This window comes from Kwoniella europaea, chromosome 1, assembly GCF_036810445.1.
Source record: "Kwoniella europaea PYCC6329 chromosome 1, complete sequence".
Taxonomy (NCBI): Eukaryota; Fungi; Basidiomycota; class Tremellomycetes; order Tremellales; family Cryptococcaceae; genus Kwoniella; species Kwoniella europaea.
The window spans coordinates 6,288,840-6,304,674 of record NC_089487.1 but is presented as its reverse complement, the minus strand read 5'-3'; the positions used below and the strand labels follow the sequence as shown (position 1 = coordinate 6,304,674).

General features: G+C 45.1%; 9 protein-coding genes across 9 annotated transcripts; 4 read left to right on the top strand and 5 right to left on the bottom strand.

Annotated features, from left to right (window-relative positions):
- Positions 1-317: 317 nt before the first annotated feature.
- V865_002397 (uncharacterized protein) lies at positions 318-2,499 on the top strand (the record flags this gene model as incomplete). Its single annotated transcript, XM_066226198.1, has 6 exons — positions 318-481; positions 708-737; positions 989-1,298; positions 1,739-1,767; positions 1,828-2,132; positions 2,213-2,499. The coding sequence occupies 6 exons, from the start codon at positions 318-320 to the stop codon at positions 2,497-2,499; spliced, it is 1,125 nt and encodes a 374-aa protein (XP_066082295.1).
- Positions 2,500-3,173: 674 nt separating this feature from the next.
- On the top strand, positions 3,174-4,316 carry V865_002396 (uncharacterized protein; the record flags this gene model as incomplete). Its single annotated transcript, XM_066226197.1, has 1 exon — positions 3,174-4,316. The coding sequence occupies one exon, from the start codon at positions 3,174-3,176 to the stop codon at positions 4,314-4,316; it is 1,143 nt and encodes a 380-aa protein (XP_066082294.1).
- Positions 4,317-4,448: 132 nt separating this feature from the next.
- On the bottom strand, positions 4,449-5,165 carry V865_002395 (uncharacterized protein; the record flags this gene model as incomplete). Its single annotated transcript, XM_066226196.1, has 1 exon — positions 4,449-5,165. One exon carries the CDS (start codon positions 5,163-5,165, stop codon positions 4,449-4,451), a length of 717 nt encoding a protein of 238 aa, XP_066082293.1.
- Positions 5,166-5,708: 543 nt separating this feature from the next.
- Positions 5,709-6,197, bottom strand: V865_002394 (uncharacterized protein; the record flags this gene model as incomplete). The annotated part of the gene is made up of 1 exon (XM_066226195.1): positions 5,709-6,197. The coding sequence occupies one exon, from the start codon at positions 6,195-6,197 to the stop codon at positions 5,709-5,711; it is 489 nt and encodes a 162-aa protein (XP_066082292.1).
- A 319-nt stretch (positions 6,198-6,516) lies between these two features.
- On the bottom strand, positions 6,517-7,538 carry V865_002393 (uncharacterized protein; the record flags this gene model as incomplete). Its single annotated transcript, XM_066226194.1, has 5 exons — positions 6,517-6,578; positions 6,640-6,699; positions 6,777-6,842; positions 6,919-7,092; positions 7,160-7,538. The coding sequence occupies 5 exons, from the start codon at positions 7,536-7,538 to the stop codon at positions 6,517-6,519; spliced, it is 741 nt and encodes a 246-aa protein (XP_066082291.1).
- Positions 7,539-8,069: 531 nt separating this feature from the next.
- On the bottom strand, positions 8,070-8,921 carry V865_002392 (uncharacterized protein; the record flags this gene model as incomplete). Its single annotated transcript, XM_066226193.1, has 4 exons — positions 8,070-8,131; positions 8,205-8,291; positions 8,391-8,609; positions 8,699-8,921. The coding sequence occupies 4 exons, from the start codon at positions 8,919-8,921 to the stop codon at positions 8,070-8,072; spliced, it is 591 nt and encodes a 196-aa protein (XP_066082290.1).
- A 630-nt stretch (positions 8,922-9,551) lies between these two features.
- V865_002391 (uncharacterized protein) lies at positions 9,552-10,670 on the bottom strand (the record flags this gene model as incomplete). The annotated part of the gene is made up of 4 exons (XM_066226192.1): positions 9,552-9,680; positions 9,788-9,861; positions 9,938-10,208; positions 10,296-10,670. 4 exons carry the CDS (start codon positions 10,668-10,670, stop codon positions 9,552-9,554), a joined length of 849 nt encoding a protein of 282 aa, XP_066082289.1.
- A 605-nt stretch (positions 10,671-11,275) lies between these two features.
- On the top strand, positions 11,276-12,508 carry V865_002390 (uncharacterized protein; the record flags this gene model as incomplete). The annotated part of the gene is made up of 3 exons (XM_066226191.1): positions 11,276-11,650; positions 11,722-11,972; positions 12,103-12,508. 3 exons carry the CDS (start codon positions 11,276-11,278, stop codon positions 12,506-12,508), a joined length of 1,032 nt encoding a protein of 343 aa, XP_066082288.1.
- Positions 12,509-14,097: 1,589 nt separating this feature from the next.
- On the top strand, positions 14,098-15,537 carry V865_002389 (uncharacterized protein; the record flags this gene model as incomplete). The annotated part of the gene is made up of 9 exons (XM_066226190.1): positions 14,098-14,405; positions 14,490-14,586; positions 14,663-14,771; positions 14,841-14,880; positions 14,935-14,969; positions 15,052-15,128; positions 15,184-15,283; positions 15,352-15,428; positions 15,499-15,537. The coding sequence occupies 9 exons, from the start codon at positions 14,098-14,100 to the stop codon at positions 15,535-15,537; spliced, it is 882 nt and encodes a 293-aa protein (XP_066082287.1).
- Positions 15,538-15,835: the final 298 nt, after the last annotated feature.

Here is a 15,835-nt window from a genome sequence, read left to right as displayed (position 1 = left end):
TCTTTGGGTTATGACCCGAGCTATGAATCTCAGCACTCGAGACATACGTGTCCAAAGCGTTTCAGCTTTGAAGGAAGGAAGCATACATCCTTTCTAGGTTGCGAAGATACTTTAGGTGGACCCTCGCCCCTTTTACACGGTTTGAGGTGCTCGAGTCGATCGGTGAGGCACATATGCCTTGAGAACACCATCAGTTCATGAGTGAATCATCAGAATGGACAATCTCAACTTGTCGACTGACACCAACATATCCGGTCATCGGTCCCCAAGTACAGCTGGACTTTTACAACAATTGGCCCCAAGCCTCTCTGTCACAAATGGCTCCCATGCAAGCTCTTGAACTCGGGAATACAGCAAATTTCGGTGATGACACATCATGGGACTTTGGACAGCCTACAGTGGCTCAGACATGTCCTACCTCGGCCACCTTGCCAGTCAGGAATATGCTGGGTATCCAAATCTTTCATCTCAGCCTTATGATGTAACTTAGCATTGCAACAAAGACTTACCAATCAAGCGACCATGCTAGATCACACTTCTACGATTGCTGATCCTTCCTGGCAGGGTCATACATTCCAGCAAATGACTGATAATTCTGCCGGACCTCCAAATGTCACAAATTATCCTTTTAGCAACAACGGAGAGTACATGGTCGACACGCGAAGATTTTGCTATATTCATGATAGTGCTCAAAAGCCACATAATAGGCTCATGCCAGTGACGGATGTCAATACAGGGTGCGCAGGAAATACTCTCTTGCCATCCAGCGCAACTGGTACTAATTCAACTGACCCGTCTAATGAGACTGGACGATGTCAACAATGTAAGAGCTTCATGTGTCGAGGCGCTACCAAATCATGTCTCGCACCATTCGTCAAGAATGAATTTTTCCGGATCGAGCCCCAAAGATAGCCACATGTATTGATCCGGCAACGCGCAAGTTTTCCGCATCTTCTGTTGATGATTCACCTGACGTTGTATATTCAAGTCATGGTAAAAGAGAGGTCAATATCCATGAGAAATACATTTACGACTCTTCTGGCGCACCCGGTGTGCTCTGGAGGCACATACCATCCGGAAAGTGGCAAATGGATCTTACCCTAACTTTGAACAAAAAGCACTCTGACGAATTATCTGGCAGACCTTTGATGTTTCAGGATACTCTAGCGTACTCGAGAGTGCAGGCTATGGAGAAGATAGGAGGTGACTATGCGACGTACTTATTGGACCATTGGAAGGCAGAGAATCCCTACCAACACGTGGGAAGTGGAGTAGCGGAATTTGAATGCTATATGCTAGTCCGTCGTCCCAGTGATATAGATGTTAGGTGCACTGTTCACAGAACAGAGAGTATTGGTGGTAAGAACGAATGGAAGATAACTGGGAAGGTTGCCATCAGTCTATTAACCTCAACGTAGAGAGCTTCTGATTGTCCTAGAGTAATGGATATCAAACTGGAAGTGTACATAGTACAGAATTCCACCAGAGCATCAATTTATTCAGCGACGCTCATCAGGGAATCGAGATAATCGTAATGGTCCATAGTCATTTGTATGCTAATCTCATTCCATCTATGGCCATGTACCGGAGAAGTCATCGACCTTCTGATAACGGACAGACAGATAGTGTCACATTTCCAATTGCGTCGGGGTCAAACACGTGTTCCGCATTTTCACGCCGGCTGCCTAGCCACATGTGAAACACCTTTGTTCCAAAGAATCATTTTCTGAAATGACAGGGGTTCGAAGAAGTCTTAGCCTTCTTGCAGTGAGGGACTACTCTTGAAATTGGACAAATGCACTGAACAGAATTGCTACTATACCACAGGACAGACTCACCTCCTTTTCGATATCACTTTCCGAACAACTTGACTGCTCCCTACTCGTCATGTCGCAATCTACTTACTCAAGACTCGCCTCCAGCTACTTCTGATGTTTTCGACTTCGACACCTTCAACAACTCTGCAGAGGTTGAGGAGTACTCCAGAGCTCTTGAGTCGGAAAGAATGGCTATAGCCGGTAGTTTGGACACTCCAGATTTCAATTTTGAGCTCGGTGTTTCCGATTTGCCACTTACTGAACCCACTGCTTCAGAGCCCCTGTCCAGCGCTCATCGTGAAGTCATAGACCTGGGTGGGTGTTCAATCAGAATACATGGGTCGTATCCGACCTCAGATTGGTAGAGCTCATCTGTCGATGACATTCGGTCATAGCTTCGGATGGAGACCGATCGGAGCTAGAAACGAACATCCGTCTTCCAAGATCTAAAAGACGAGTCCCTGACGATTTCGAAGATGATCGCTTCATTACAGTAGCAAGAAGCACTAGGGACACAAGACCACAGACCTCTTCTGGTCTAATCATTATCCCAGACATATGGCCTACCACATCGGGGGAACAAGTACAAGTGCGACCTACCACTCGAATGATCAGAGGCGGAAGTTTGACAGATTTTACCAAGACAATCACTTCGAGGTGTCTGATCTGCAGACCACTCTGACTTGCGAAGAAATTGTATCCCCCACCGGGAATATTCCAAGACCTAGGCCTAAAGGATTCGGTATTGGTGTTTCAGAAAGGTACGGTGTATTTCGGAAAACGCTCGAAGATCACAATAACCAGGATCGGTACCAATCGGATGAGGGATCTGCCAAGTTCATTATCGATGATCCGAACTGTGTTGGTGGACAGTCGGAGTAACTCGACATACCTTATGGTAGATGGTCAATGGATTATACGGTATATCTAGGAGAATCAAAGTATGATATCGTCTATGGTAGAAGTGAAGGAGGAAAAAGATCACCCTGAAGAATTTCAAAGTAGACGGTGAACAGCATACAGATGGGAATGCCAAATTCTAGAACAAATGGTGTATGTATATATATATATACTGCTCCATCAGACCTGTGCGTGCGTCCCGTACTCGCCCATCATTCAGCTATTTAAGTTATCACAACGGCATAAGGATTCCCGGATGAACTGATCCGACACCGCCGCGTTTCCCTGATCTAAAAACCATTTATTGCAAAGGAATCTCTTTGCGACGTAACGAGATGATGATCAACTATTCGTACACGGTACTCAGACATGACACATCCGACAACATCCTCAGGATCCTTGATCGCACTCATCCACCAAGTTTGCCCGTATCATCAGTGCCCCATATTGAAAGACATGGGTAAATTCTCCTTCCGACAGCTGTTCAAGTCAAAGAACAGACCCTCCGAACCTGACTATCTTGCATACCCTCCCGAAAGCCTTCCATCTGGACCCTCGATATCCAGCATCAATGCGAGCTTCAATCCCAGACTAACCTTACCTACCGACTTAATCCCACTCATCACCTCTTTCGCCGACCAGCCGACCCTCGCTGTCCTAGCTCGAACCACCAAATACTTCAACAGATTCGCTATTCCCCTGTTATACAAACATATCAAGCTATTTAACGCTCAGGCAGTCAAGTATTTTTGCCTATACATGTTTTACGTCAAACCTGAAGATCAAATCAAACTGATTCGATCCATTCATATTCACTTCGAACTGCTCAAATGGGATGTCTATCTATTTACCTTACGCAAGGAGTGGCCCGAGATCGCACCACAACCATGGGCTACGGCTATATTATATGATATACCTGAATTGGTCATTACCAGCTCTGGGCCGACGAAGATAGCGGGGAACAATATGGCTCATCGAACGCTTTTGGATGATCTTGTCGGAGATTGGCTTAATCTGCTAGTAGGAACCTATGGACCCAAGAGATTTATAGGGAAACATTATATAACATCAGAAGAATCCAGAGGACACCAAGGAGGAGAAGAAGAGAAAGAAGGTGTGAATTGGTCAGAACAAACATTGTTCAACTTGATGTATCGATGGAAAAGTTTACAGTACCTCAGTTTACCGGTGATGCCCTATCGTCACAATTTACCGGCTGGCTTACTCGCCTCACTAGAATCTCCAAAAGGACCATACAAATTCCTCAGGGAGATTGAAATACACAGTGCGAATTTCGAACAGTTCGGTGGGAATGGGGCGGCACTAGTCCAGTGGTTGGACGCTGTGTCGAGGAGGAATGATGAATGGATGGCACAAGTAGAAGAGAAGAACAGGAAAGACAAAGAAGAATACGAAAAGATGGGATTACCCATACCCATCAAAATGCAAGGTGAAGAACCGGATAGGAGGATAATATTGAGGATTAGGGAACCTACAGAGAACAGCTCGATAGGTAAAGTGAAAGAGTGGATTGATGGGAAAGAACAGAGGAACAAAGTGTTTAAGACTGCGGATGAAGGTAAAGTACTGGGTAGTTGATACTTGAAGCGAAATTAAACCTATCACGAACATAAAATGCATTCAATCCCCAAAGGGAAAAGAAGAAAGAAAGCAAAATATAGAAATCAGAAGGTAATAGGTATAGAAACTACAAGTACGAGTACCGTGAAACTAAACATTCATTATCCTCTCTCGCCACTGCTCAGCACTTTCCACCAACCCCATATTCCAATTTGCTAATTCATGGAAACTCGCTTCCACCGAGATGATCGATTTATATTTCCATCGCAATTCCAATAGAAGATCATATAGATATAACAATTCGTCATCTTTGCATGGTAATCCGAGATGATGATATTGAGTTGAGTTCTTGATATAATTAACTTTAAGGAATTTCATCTTTCCCTCCTTCGCATTGCCCGGATCAATCTGACTCAATATCAAAGATTTCAGCATACACAACACGCTTCTCAGCGCAGTACAACACATCGTGTCGAATGGTCTCTCTTGGTATGTCAAATGGAACGAGAGAAGATTAGGGTATTTGAGGATCTTCTTGCGTCTGGAGGAGATAAGGATATTGGCGATTTCGAGCGACTCGGTTGTCTCTTCATCGATATCGTCTGTGTACGTGTGGGCCATTTCGATATGATGAACCGCGTTGAATGCCCAGCTCGGCGCACCAGCTTGGAATTTCGCCATTTGATATCTTGAAAAGAGGGTGATCGATTTGTACAAGATAGGCGAAGCTAGTTGATTACATAGGCGACTGGTGAGAGTCAGACTATGCAAGGTTTGTTGGTCGTTGACGAAAGAAATGATGTCTTCGAAGATTTCGGTGGAGAAGGGGCATTGTCTGAGGTTGGGTCTGAATTGAGCGGACATCATCTTGGAGTTATGTAGCATCGTTTGTATTGTCGGATAGAATGTACTTGCAAGTGAGAAATGGGTGGCAATAACTCTTGAGGAATGAGCTATCCTTGCAAGCGATTATTTGTGCTCGGACACTGTGAGATGAACAATGAAGAGAACGAGAAAGACAGATTCGAAAGCGGCAAACAGTTCTTCATCTATTATAGCCGCGGTTCCAGGCTACCTGTATCCGTGACTGCACTTGATCAGGATTTTTGGGAAACAAAGTTCGGATTGCATAGAGGATTTGGCCGATAAAGCGTACGAATATCTGTGAGAGATGAATGACGACGCTGGTGATTAAGGTTAGGAAGTCTCATTGTGCCACCTTTTGAAGTGGACTTATGGTGTAAAATCCCTAAGATACCATACGGAGTTAGCACTGCTAGCATCATCATCTAAAAATTCCTCCACTCTTTTCGGCAATATCCCTCCATCACCATGGATGTCCAGCTTTCAGTATCTTCATTCTCCCTACCGTCACCCACAATAACCACATCAAATATCCCCGCTGGATCTTTACGTTTCACAAACTTCTCTAACCAGTGGACATTCTCTAGATTCACCTTCGACCAGGTATCTTACTCTGAAATACTCTGATCCTTCATGATTATCCGTGAATAATGAGGTGGAAAGTAAGCTGAATAATTGATATAGCTCTTCTCTCAGTGGTCCACCATATGGATAGCTCCCTTCGATAGTTAGGCTTAAGCCGATCACCCCCCTCATCTTCCGGGTGGACTCTCTGATTCGCTCTAATAATTCTCCGCATCGTGGTGAGGTGACCATATCCAACTTCAGCTTCAATTCGACATGCTTGACGTGGGTCTCAATGGAGCCAGGTGCATAGGTAAGGAAAGAGACTATCGAGTCGAGGTGAGATAATCGGATGGTATGGTATAGACGGATCGTAGCTGATTTGTTGGAAATGCTATGAACGAGGGTTAGAGCGTGCAAGGAGCGTTGATCGTTCACTTGTGCGACGATCAGAGGGACGATGTCTTCCATCTTGATTCGTGGAAATTTGGATGTTATGTTAGACTTAAGCTTGATCAAGTTGTTCCATTGAGAGATGTACAGACTGTACGTGTGAGGATGTGACCGATGGTGTCTTGTTCCCCATGCTCGGTGCACGGTCCTCCATTAGCGGCTTTATTTCGGAATACCGCGTTGACGAGTGGCTGACGCACAGATCATCGATAGAACAGATACAACATGCATGAGTGGGTAGAAATTACAGTGCTGATCAGAAACGCCAATGGCAGGGTTCTCATGAGGATTCGAGCGAGGAAGGCCCTCACACCTTTCACACGTTTGACCAACATATTCATCGTCTTCCACCGACAGTTTGAGCCACTTTGTTCAGCCCTTTTCCAATCATACCCATGACTGAAATATAGAGTACATATCATCAGCAAGCTCTATGGCAGGAACACACACAAGTACTTACATGTTGCCCTGTTGGCGTAAGTCGGTGAATGACCGGTATGACCAGAGTGTTCAGATTCGTCTATTTTTGAAGATGCGGTGACACATTTTCCTGTTTAGCAGAAACATCGACAGTAACTGAATCGATCACTGACTTACCATGTCTGCTTTTCGGCGGTACATGCTTTCTATCGGATCTCGCTACGATAGTAGAAGATAGACCATCTATGAGCAGGATTCCTTCGACGAACGCAATATTACAGATTACACCGGCCCAGTTTTACGTTTTGAAGGTACTTACTGATAGGAGAAGGTTCATCTGAGCATCCTGTCGTTCCCCCTGAGCTCGATTGAGTTCCCCTGCTATTGCTTGAAGAGCTAACGGAAGAGTGGGAGGACCCTTCATATACAGGATAGGGTTTTATGGGCAATATAGGGCTGCCTGTGCTGATGGAAGATGATGATCTTGAGCTACCTATTCCTCGTTTGTCAAAACAACAACACGACCTTGACTTCTAGCATCAGGAGCACGTGCCACTCACTCGGTATTTCATCTCTTTCTGAGCTAGAAGTGACGGACTCTGGGTATGAAAAAGCATCACTAGAATAACCCCTCCTTCCCCTCGTCCTCCTCATCTGTGGTGCAGAGATCGAATCGTCACTGCTACCAGAAGACGAATCCGAATACCCCGAGTAGTCCGATCGAGCAGAGCTAGACATCACTCCTACGTCCCTAGAATTTCTTAAGTCGGTGGAACCATCTGTGTATCGCCCTTCAGAGCTTGAGGGAGTAATGTAGGCATCGTATGCTGGTGATCTTGCTGTCTTGGGAGATCTAGGATCATCATATTCTCTGAGGTATTTCGATCGTTTGTAATGTTTTCGATGTTTTCGTCTATCCCATCTATCTTTTAGAGCCATTTCAGTAATCTGTCTGTAGCTGGTCCTTTGTACTATTGAAGTGTTTGACCGTAAATGATTTAACATGCGAAAGCAAAGAAATCTAGACGCAATTACCCACCCTGAATCCTTTGAGAAATCGCTGTGAGGCTATCTTTATACGCTACACGCAAAGATCCAGATGATAAGATCCACTGTACTGTACATCCTTTGATAGTGTCTTTTAGATACAATTGGGTCGATTATACGTTTCAAAGGATAACGTAAAGGATATATGATAAGCTTTTACTTTTACTTTTCTTTTCAGTGTGAAACAAAGGACGATAATCTGAATATTCAAACTCACGAACCCTTTACCGTAAGTACTGGCTTGAGCTTGAGTTTTGCAGGCCCACATCATTTGATAAGTCAAGAAGATACTATATGCATGATCATTGGCGGAAGAAATGTCAAAATAAGATATGATTGTGGGCTACACTCCTTCTCAGGTCTGACAGATGTACCAGAGATGACTCATACCGATACAATGCACGTATGTACTGTAAGGAGAGTCTACCAGCCTAAGATCCTCTCCCAGAGACCTCGTTCACGTACATATCTTGGTCTTGGGTGATCTACATTATCACCTTTGGTGTCAGCATTCAAATGTCGGTCGAGGGATGTTTCACTGTATGTCATACTACTCACGTCGATGTTCTCTATATCTTACTGGGTACATGAATTCAGGTCGAACTCTGTATCTGTCCGGCAAGGAGGATTCGGAGGCTGAAGAGCCTATATCATTACAGTGCATGGGCGGCGAAGATCAGAAACTACCAGATTCGTCTTTGCACCTGCCACATACAGATTGATGATTAGGCAGACGACACTTACAAGTATAACAACTAGGAATAGAAGATAAAGAAGATTCCGACCCCGACCTATTCCAATACTCTTCACTCGAATCGGAATACGACCTCGTCGATGGAGCACGCCGATTAAGCCTATATCTTTGAGGTTGAGAGTCAATATACATATTATCGTAGAATCGATCTCGTAGATTCGCCAATGCGTTATAGAATAGAGCTCTCATTGATTTTGCTGTGGAGGAATCTGAGATAAACCATATTACCATGTTAGTAGACAATTGCCTTCCCTACCCCCCTCCCGAATGCAGAGATCTGTATCACAACCGGACTCACCACTACTTCCGCTCCGATCTGAGCTAGAGCACCAACTACTCTCAGTCCAGCTATCTCCTCTCCTTCTGTCCTGATAGCCGTTTAACCTTGGATCTCCATCATCTCGATAATACGCGACGACCTTCCTTGGGCTTCCATCTCTTTTGCCAGCGACCATGTATAAGCCTTCTTGTCTTGGATCGTAGGGGACGAGTTGTGCGGGAGGATAAGCTCTGTATGGCATGTTGTGATATTGTGAAAGTGAGTGAGGGTGGAGTTATGAAAATATGGGTTTATGTGGGTTGAGAGATATGTAATATTGAATGAAAATCGTCAGTTGACTCATTGATATATACCTGTACGGTTGCAATGTGAATCCAGTGAGGTCAGGGCATGACGAGTTGCTATCCTTTACTACCTTTCACCAGGTCCATGACGGGCTCTATTAGTGTTTGAATTTGAATGTGAATAAAGGACGTGTAAAGTGAGAGGAAGGCAAGTAATGATGTATCAGTGCTGAACGTTTTAGCATTCATTGACGAAGTTGACTGGAGATTAGTCAAGATGCATTATCGATTCTCTTGAAGACGAGCTGAAGATCGGTGAATTAGGACGAGAAGGAAGAAGAAGAGTCTGGAGGGGCGGAATAGGAGAAAAGGTGATGAATATGCATGGGGGGGGGAAGGAGAGCAGCGTAGGAGGTAAGCAGAGGTAAAAGGTAAGCAGAGACTAGGAGGGGACGAATCAAAACCCGCATGAGTGGAGAAGATCGGTATTCCTGAAGTCAGGAGAGAAGACCGTGATTACCATAGATATTCGTACATACTCATATATAGACCCTGCACAGATACACTTCCTTCTCCTCCGCAAGATCTTATGCCACAACAGCGGTCGCTGTAGAAACGTCAACACCGGCATCTATATCCTGCAACCTCTTCCTAAAATCTTCAACAATCGTGTTTGACCTAGCTTCTAGTTCTTCGTTTTCCTTTTCCAGAGCAAGCTGTTTCGTGAGCAGAACAGTCAGCACTCGGACATGCCCACTATACTAGGTGGAAGGTGAGGCGATGAAAAAAGGGTCATAGTTAGATTAGGTATATTGTCACTCACTAATTTAGCTTCTAATGTCTCGCCGTCCATACCTAGTCCTGCCCATGGATCGTATTCACCGTTCGGTATATCCTCTATGTCACAAAAAGTAGTATCAGTAAGTTTCCTTGTATCTATTTCACTATATCCGTCAACGAAAATTCCACTCACTGATAGCATCCGGACTGAACACCTCTGACAAGACCTCATGTCGCTTTCTGAATCTCCCCATAGCTATCTCCCTGGGATCCAATTCGTCCAAAGCGTCCGCCCACGGTTCGACCGGTTCTCCGGACACACCTTGAGGTGGTATTTGTGTTTGTGCCTGTTGAGAGGAAGTTGGTAAAGCCATGGCGTTTTTGATGTAGTGTTCTTGTGAGTTTGGAGGTTGAAAAGATGCTGTTTGACGGGCGACCATCTGAGAACCGACTGATGGTTTTGGCTATCGACAGGCAATATCAGCTTACTTCTCTTTCTTTGTGATATGGTACGAAGAGCGAAGCAATGGGATGGTCGATACACCACTCACCCCTCTCTTTTTCCTTCCTGGTTGATTTTGACCCTGTCCTTGCGCCTGAGCTTGAGCTTGAGCTTGCGCTGCCTGTGCTTGTGCCGCAGCGACAGCAGCTTGTTGAGCTTGTAGTTGTCTGTGTATTTGTTCCTGCTGCATCTGAGTTGTCATCCCATACGTTTGTCCAGCACCGTACTGCTGGTTGATATTGGCCAATTGCTGTTGCTGTTGCATGTATCCTTGTCTAGCTATCATTGCTAAATCCGCCGGGTTGACCATCGTAGGTTGTCCCTGTTGTTGTTGACTGTTAAACGTTCCTTCGGCGTTGGTCGATGACTGAGGGATCATCATTGGATAACCGTTGGATGGCCCTGAGCCTGGTGCGTAGTTCATCGTGCTGTTAATCCAAGGTATGATGATGGTCTGATAGTTTGAGTATCAGGTAATGGATGTTATGCTGTATATCTTCACAGTCATCCTTGATCCTGTTGTCGACATGAGCTAGCTCAAAACAGTGCCGCAAGTCGCGTATAACGAGGGATTTGGTGATCTTACGTAAACTGTTGGTCTCTGAAAGGGTATACCACCTCTTTGTTGTAAACGATGATGCGTGCAAGGTGCATGAGGTGGGAGGTGTGCATGGGTAACGGAGTATGCATGTATTGAATGTGTCTATGAGTGTTTTTCATGTGAGCTTGTGCCTTGATGGGAATGACGCAAAGATGCACAAGGATATACACTAGAACACTTTGCTCTGACCCATGAATTGCGACTGTGGCTTGAGATGTTTCCTTGCCACCTGAAACTGAATTGGATAGATATCCTGCGGTGTGATTGCGGAATGAAGTGAATTATTGATGGATTGCTTAGCGGCTCATGTCCTTGTCGATTTCCTGTTGCTCGATCTAATATTGCAATATACATGATAAATATCATCAACATCGCTAAGCTTAACTGTACTGTACTGTACAGTAGCCCAGCCAGATCGGTATTCTACTATGTCCGAATCTTCTTCTGTAGTCCCACCTCCTTCATATCACTCTCGACCAGCACCAAGTTACGATGCTCGTATATCACTGGGAGATATGTCCCTGCACTCCCTCACTCCCACCACACTCACAAAACCACAACAGAAAAGATTACAAGAGATGATCCGAGGTTCTATGATAAGTACGAAAGAAGATAAAATACATTCCTCCGACCCATGGGTAGATGGGTTGACAGATGATGGTGGCAGCTTCTTCACTGCCAAAGGTACAATTAGATCCTTGAAACCTAAGAAGAACGATAAGGGCCAAGACCAGGAGGAACATGAAGAGGTAGATGAAGATATATTGGTTCTGGTGAGACAGCCGGGTAAGGGAGAATCTACAGTGAGTTGAGGATCGCTGCGAGAGTCCAGTAGGGATATAATGAGTTGATTGATATTGATCGATTTTACCAGATGTCCCAGCAATCGAATCATGAACGAGAATGGACATATGGAGAGACCCCGATGCCATCGAGAGTACTGTACCTATTTCATCCACCCAAATCACCTCAGGCCAAATATATCCCCACAAATGTCAGTCTCAACCCTTGGGCATGGGTCGAAGCTGCTAGAGAAAGTCTGGAAAGAGCCTTTTGGGGCATTCTAATGCCTTCTGTCAGTGGGGTCGTGGGAGTGACCGAGAAAGTAGGACATGGATTTGCCAAGTGAGTGTATCTTTCAGTATCTGGGCTTTTATCCCTTGGCAAGGATCAAGTTTCAGCATATGGCACATAGCTTTACACCATCACCAATGGAGGTACTCGGGGATATCAGCTGATAATCTGATTTTGTTAGCATGATCCACATCCTACCCTCACCGGCTACTCTCTCCTTGGAAGGCTCCGTAGCCTGGTCAACCAGCTCAACGGTACAGCGTCCGGAGGACCCCAAACCTGAGATCAAACGACGCAACTCTACATACAGCTTCTCCGCCTCAGCATCATTGCGAAAAGAGTTTCAAGCGAAAAGGCATTTGTATGATCAAGAAACCCTCTACACCCTTCGAATGCCCCCCACTGAGGCTAGAGAGCAAAACGGAGAAGGAGGGATAGATATTGGTCCTACGGCTAAACCGGTGCATGTAAAGAAAAGAGCGGGTATACCTTGGAATGATACCAAGATGGTGGATGATGGTCGACATGAGTTGGGTTGGGGAAGGAATGGAGTGAACATGGGTATGGGTATGGGAATGAGGGTTTGAGGAATGAGGGTTCCTATTCCGTTTCCCTTTGCCGTGAAAGGACTGTATTCTAGTATGGTATAGTAAACAGTTCATATACGAGTTCTGCGTTTGTTCGGTTTGGTGTCAGTTTATGCCCTATGTAATTCTCGATTTTTGTATACGGTACAATTACACTTTATCGTTCTTGACATTTCTGGTCATTCTCCATCAACATCAATACAAGATATACGTCCGATAGCTGTTTTGTTAGGAGATACAAGGTCCACCTGCAATATGCTGTTCATATTATGCTATGACTGTTCCTATGTACCATTCACGATGCATAAAACAAGCATGTAAACAACTGTCACCTTAAGAGGCGCAGAGATGCGGAACCGAATATCAGGACAACCGTGTGGTGTGCAAGGCACAATACGAAGGGCGTGTTCCGTTTGTTTGGTTCTACAGCTACTAACCCCGTCAGTCATGTCCTTCGTCGCCTACATATAACCCTTTTCATAACCGCGATCTTGTTCCATGGATCATACAAGCCCCCAAAGACGAGAAGAAATGTGTTGGGATCCTTATGGCTTCTCGAATCCAGTTGGAAAGTTTCTATATCCGCAGCCAATCCAAGAGGTCAAATTCTCTTGTTTTGTCAGTGTACTAACAAAAAAGGTAAGCACTCACAACAGCTCTGGATTTCAGGACATAGCCAAAATTCTGTTTGTATGCAGCATTGTGGGAAGTCGACTGCATTATCACGTTCAACCCCCCTAAGATATCTACTAACGGCCAAAAGGTCAGTAGGCTCATAGGCACAGAACCTAGAGGAGACTGTATAAGACTTCCAAACGGTACTGCCGTTGTTCACAGCAATAAGATCTTTGACGGCGTTATTTGTGGCAACCCATTGTATGGTAACGAATTTAGTCGAAGGATTCTAGTTCAACTGTGCAGTACGGTATAGCACCTCTTACACGAGAAGTGTTCTGGAAGACCACTCACAGGATCATGAGGGACGAAGACTGGTCACTCTTATCTTATAAGCTAGGTCCCGCTGTTGGAGTGCTCAAAACGGCACTCATTTCATTACTATGCTCACCTATCCTATGATTTACGTTTTCCTTTTCTTTCTGTTCTGGCGAATGAGTAAGTTTAGAACTCCCATGGTAATATCTCCTATGTCGTTTGCATCCGCAACGGAAGGTCTCCTACGGTAGCTTAAAGTCTGAAAGATCCGCAGGCTCTCTGCAGCAAAAAAGTCAGCAAACAGTGCCGTAGATGAGGCGACATACCTAGGAAGCTTAAATGCAATGTTTTCCTATCTGGTGACGTGCAGGCACGGATGGAGTTGTCCATCCGATAGAACTTTTGACCAGCAGCATAGGAATGACTCTCGTAATGTTTATCCATTTCGCGTGTGCTTTTTCAGTCCGCAACTTCTGCAAACAATGACCACAAGCCTCATTATACGAACGGTTCATAGCGTGGCCCTAACATGGAGAGGTGACTCGATGCTCATCCTTCTATATCTCCAATGCCAGGTCGAAGTTGCACCGAAGTAAATACTTTCTTGCCTCCAGAAATCTTCATTATCCACACACTGACACAGATTTTCCACGAAAATGATCAAAAGTTGCTTGCTCTCCTTCTTCGCCCTTCTCTTCCTGGTCTGTACCCTAGCGCAAACTACAACTGTTCAGGATCATCGTTTAGTTGGACCACGAGCCGCCCCTTCAGCCGTGCCCAGGAGAAGGAGCGAGCGAGACCTATACGTCAACAACAGAAGATCAGGACGAGGCCTACCATTCAAGAGATCACTTTGCAGTACCAACGCAGAATGTTTGAGAAAAGGTTTACCATTGTTGAAACCTGTTCGAAGAGCAACGGGTACAAGGGCCCTTAGACCTCGTCAATCAGACTCACCAGAAGTGTAGGTTCATCTTCGCTTGCTGTCCATACGACGTAGACCTCGCAACGGTAGGACATCAGATTGACCATTGATTTACGTTACCAGCTACTCTGGGGGTATTCAAGTGTTCAATTCTGATGGAAATAGTATAGGGTATATCTCGAAAAACATCAATCCGGATGGAGGCTATGATCTCACTACGGTGAGTAAAGCTCATACCAGCCCCTCCTCAATTGGTAATTGCACAAACTGATGGAGAATCATACTGTGCGATGCAGAGTCCATACGAGGCAGTATCATTGCTCTTTTCGCAAGACGGTTCCGACCCGTTCACGATCACTATATCTTCGAATGACAGACAAGCTGGTTATCCGTATCTAGGTGGCGGTGGGTCTATAATCTCCAATATCGATCGCACCGCGAAGAGCCTGTCCTGATCTGACCATGAATCCCCAGCTTTCAATGATCAATCTTCCAATATTGGCTCTGGCTCTAGGTTCGTACATCTCTACAAAACGGAGTACGAGTCATGACTGACTGTCCCTTATAGCGCATTCGCATTGTTGTCGGGTATCTCAAAGGAGAGTAAGTCTACCGTAGTCTTGATTTTTCAGCCTTGCCTTTGCCGATGGACTTTCGCACTGATGAATTTTCTTGAACATGACAGTCTCCGGAACCGCTCAACCTGATGATGAAGGTCTTGAAAATACTCGTGGCCTATATGGTGGGCAGGAGACAGCAATCGTAAGTCGCTACTGCACATATCAAGTAAAGCTTTTTACTGACAAAACGTCTTCAGTTCCTATATAATCCTGCAACTCAGGCTATCACCGGACGATGGACCAACACGGACAGTTCCAAGCAAGATACTATATTTTTTTATGGAAGTGGACAGAACTGTAAGAGATGGCTTCACGCATAAACAATCTCATGTCATGGATGGCTGATGCGAGACAATATCTTGTAGACGGTTTCGGAATGATTGCCCAAAGCGATTATCAGGCGTTCACACAAGATTTCGATTCGGCTTCACCTCAGATAGTGGTCAGTCCTTCTTTTGTCTGTGAATATTCTGAGAAGAATGATAGGCTGATAACATAGCTTACTCTGATAGACGTTCAAGTATGTCACTCTCCCGTCTCCTGAGGTGTAAAACATGATTCGGCCCATGACACCAAGTCCTTATACACACCTTGCCTGGTCTATCGATTGGGCTATGTTCTTTCGGAACCAGAAAGACAGTCCCGCCTCTCAATTCAGTTTCGCTCTTCAATTACATATTTTCACTTTCCTTTCGATTCCCTCTGTTTCCTCATTCTGGGTATACTGTGTAGAATGTATTGAAACTCTACGTGAACTGATCCTGGTGACCGAGGTGTTGATAAGCTCTGAGTCATCCCCTACTCCGCCCCCAGGTCCTGGAAATGTCTCAGTTCTTCATCCGTCCACAT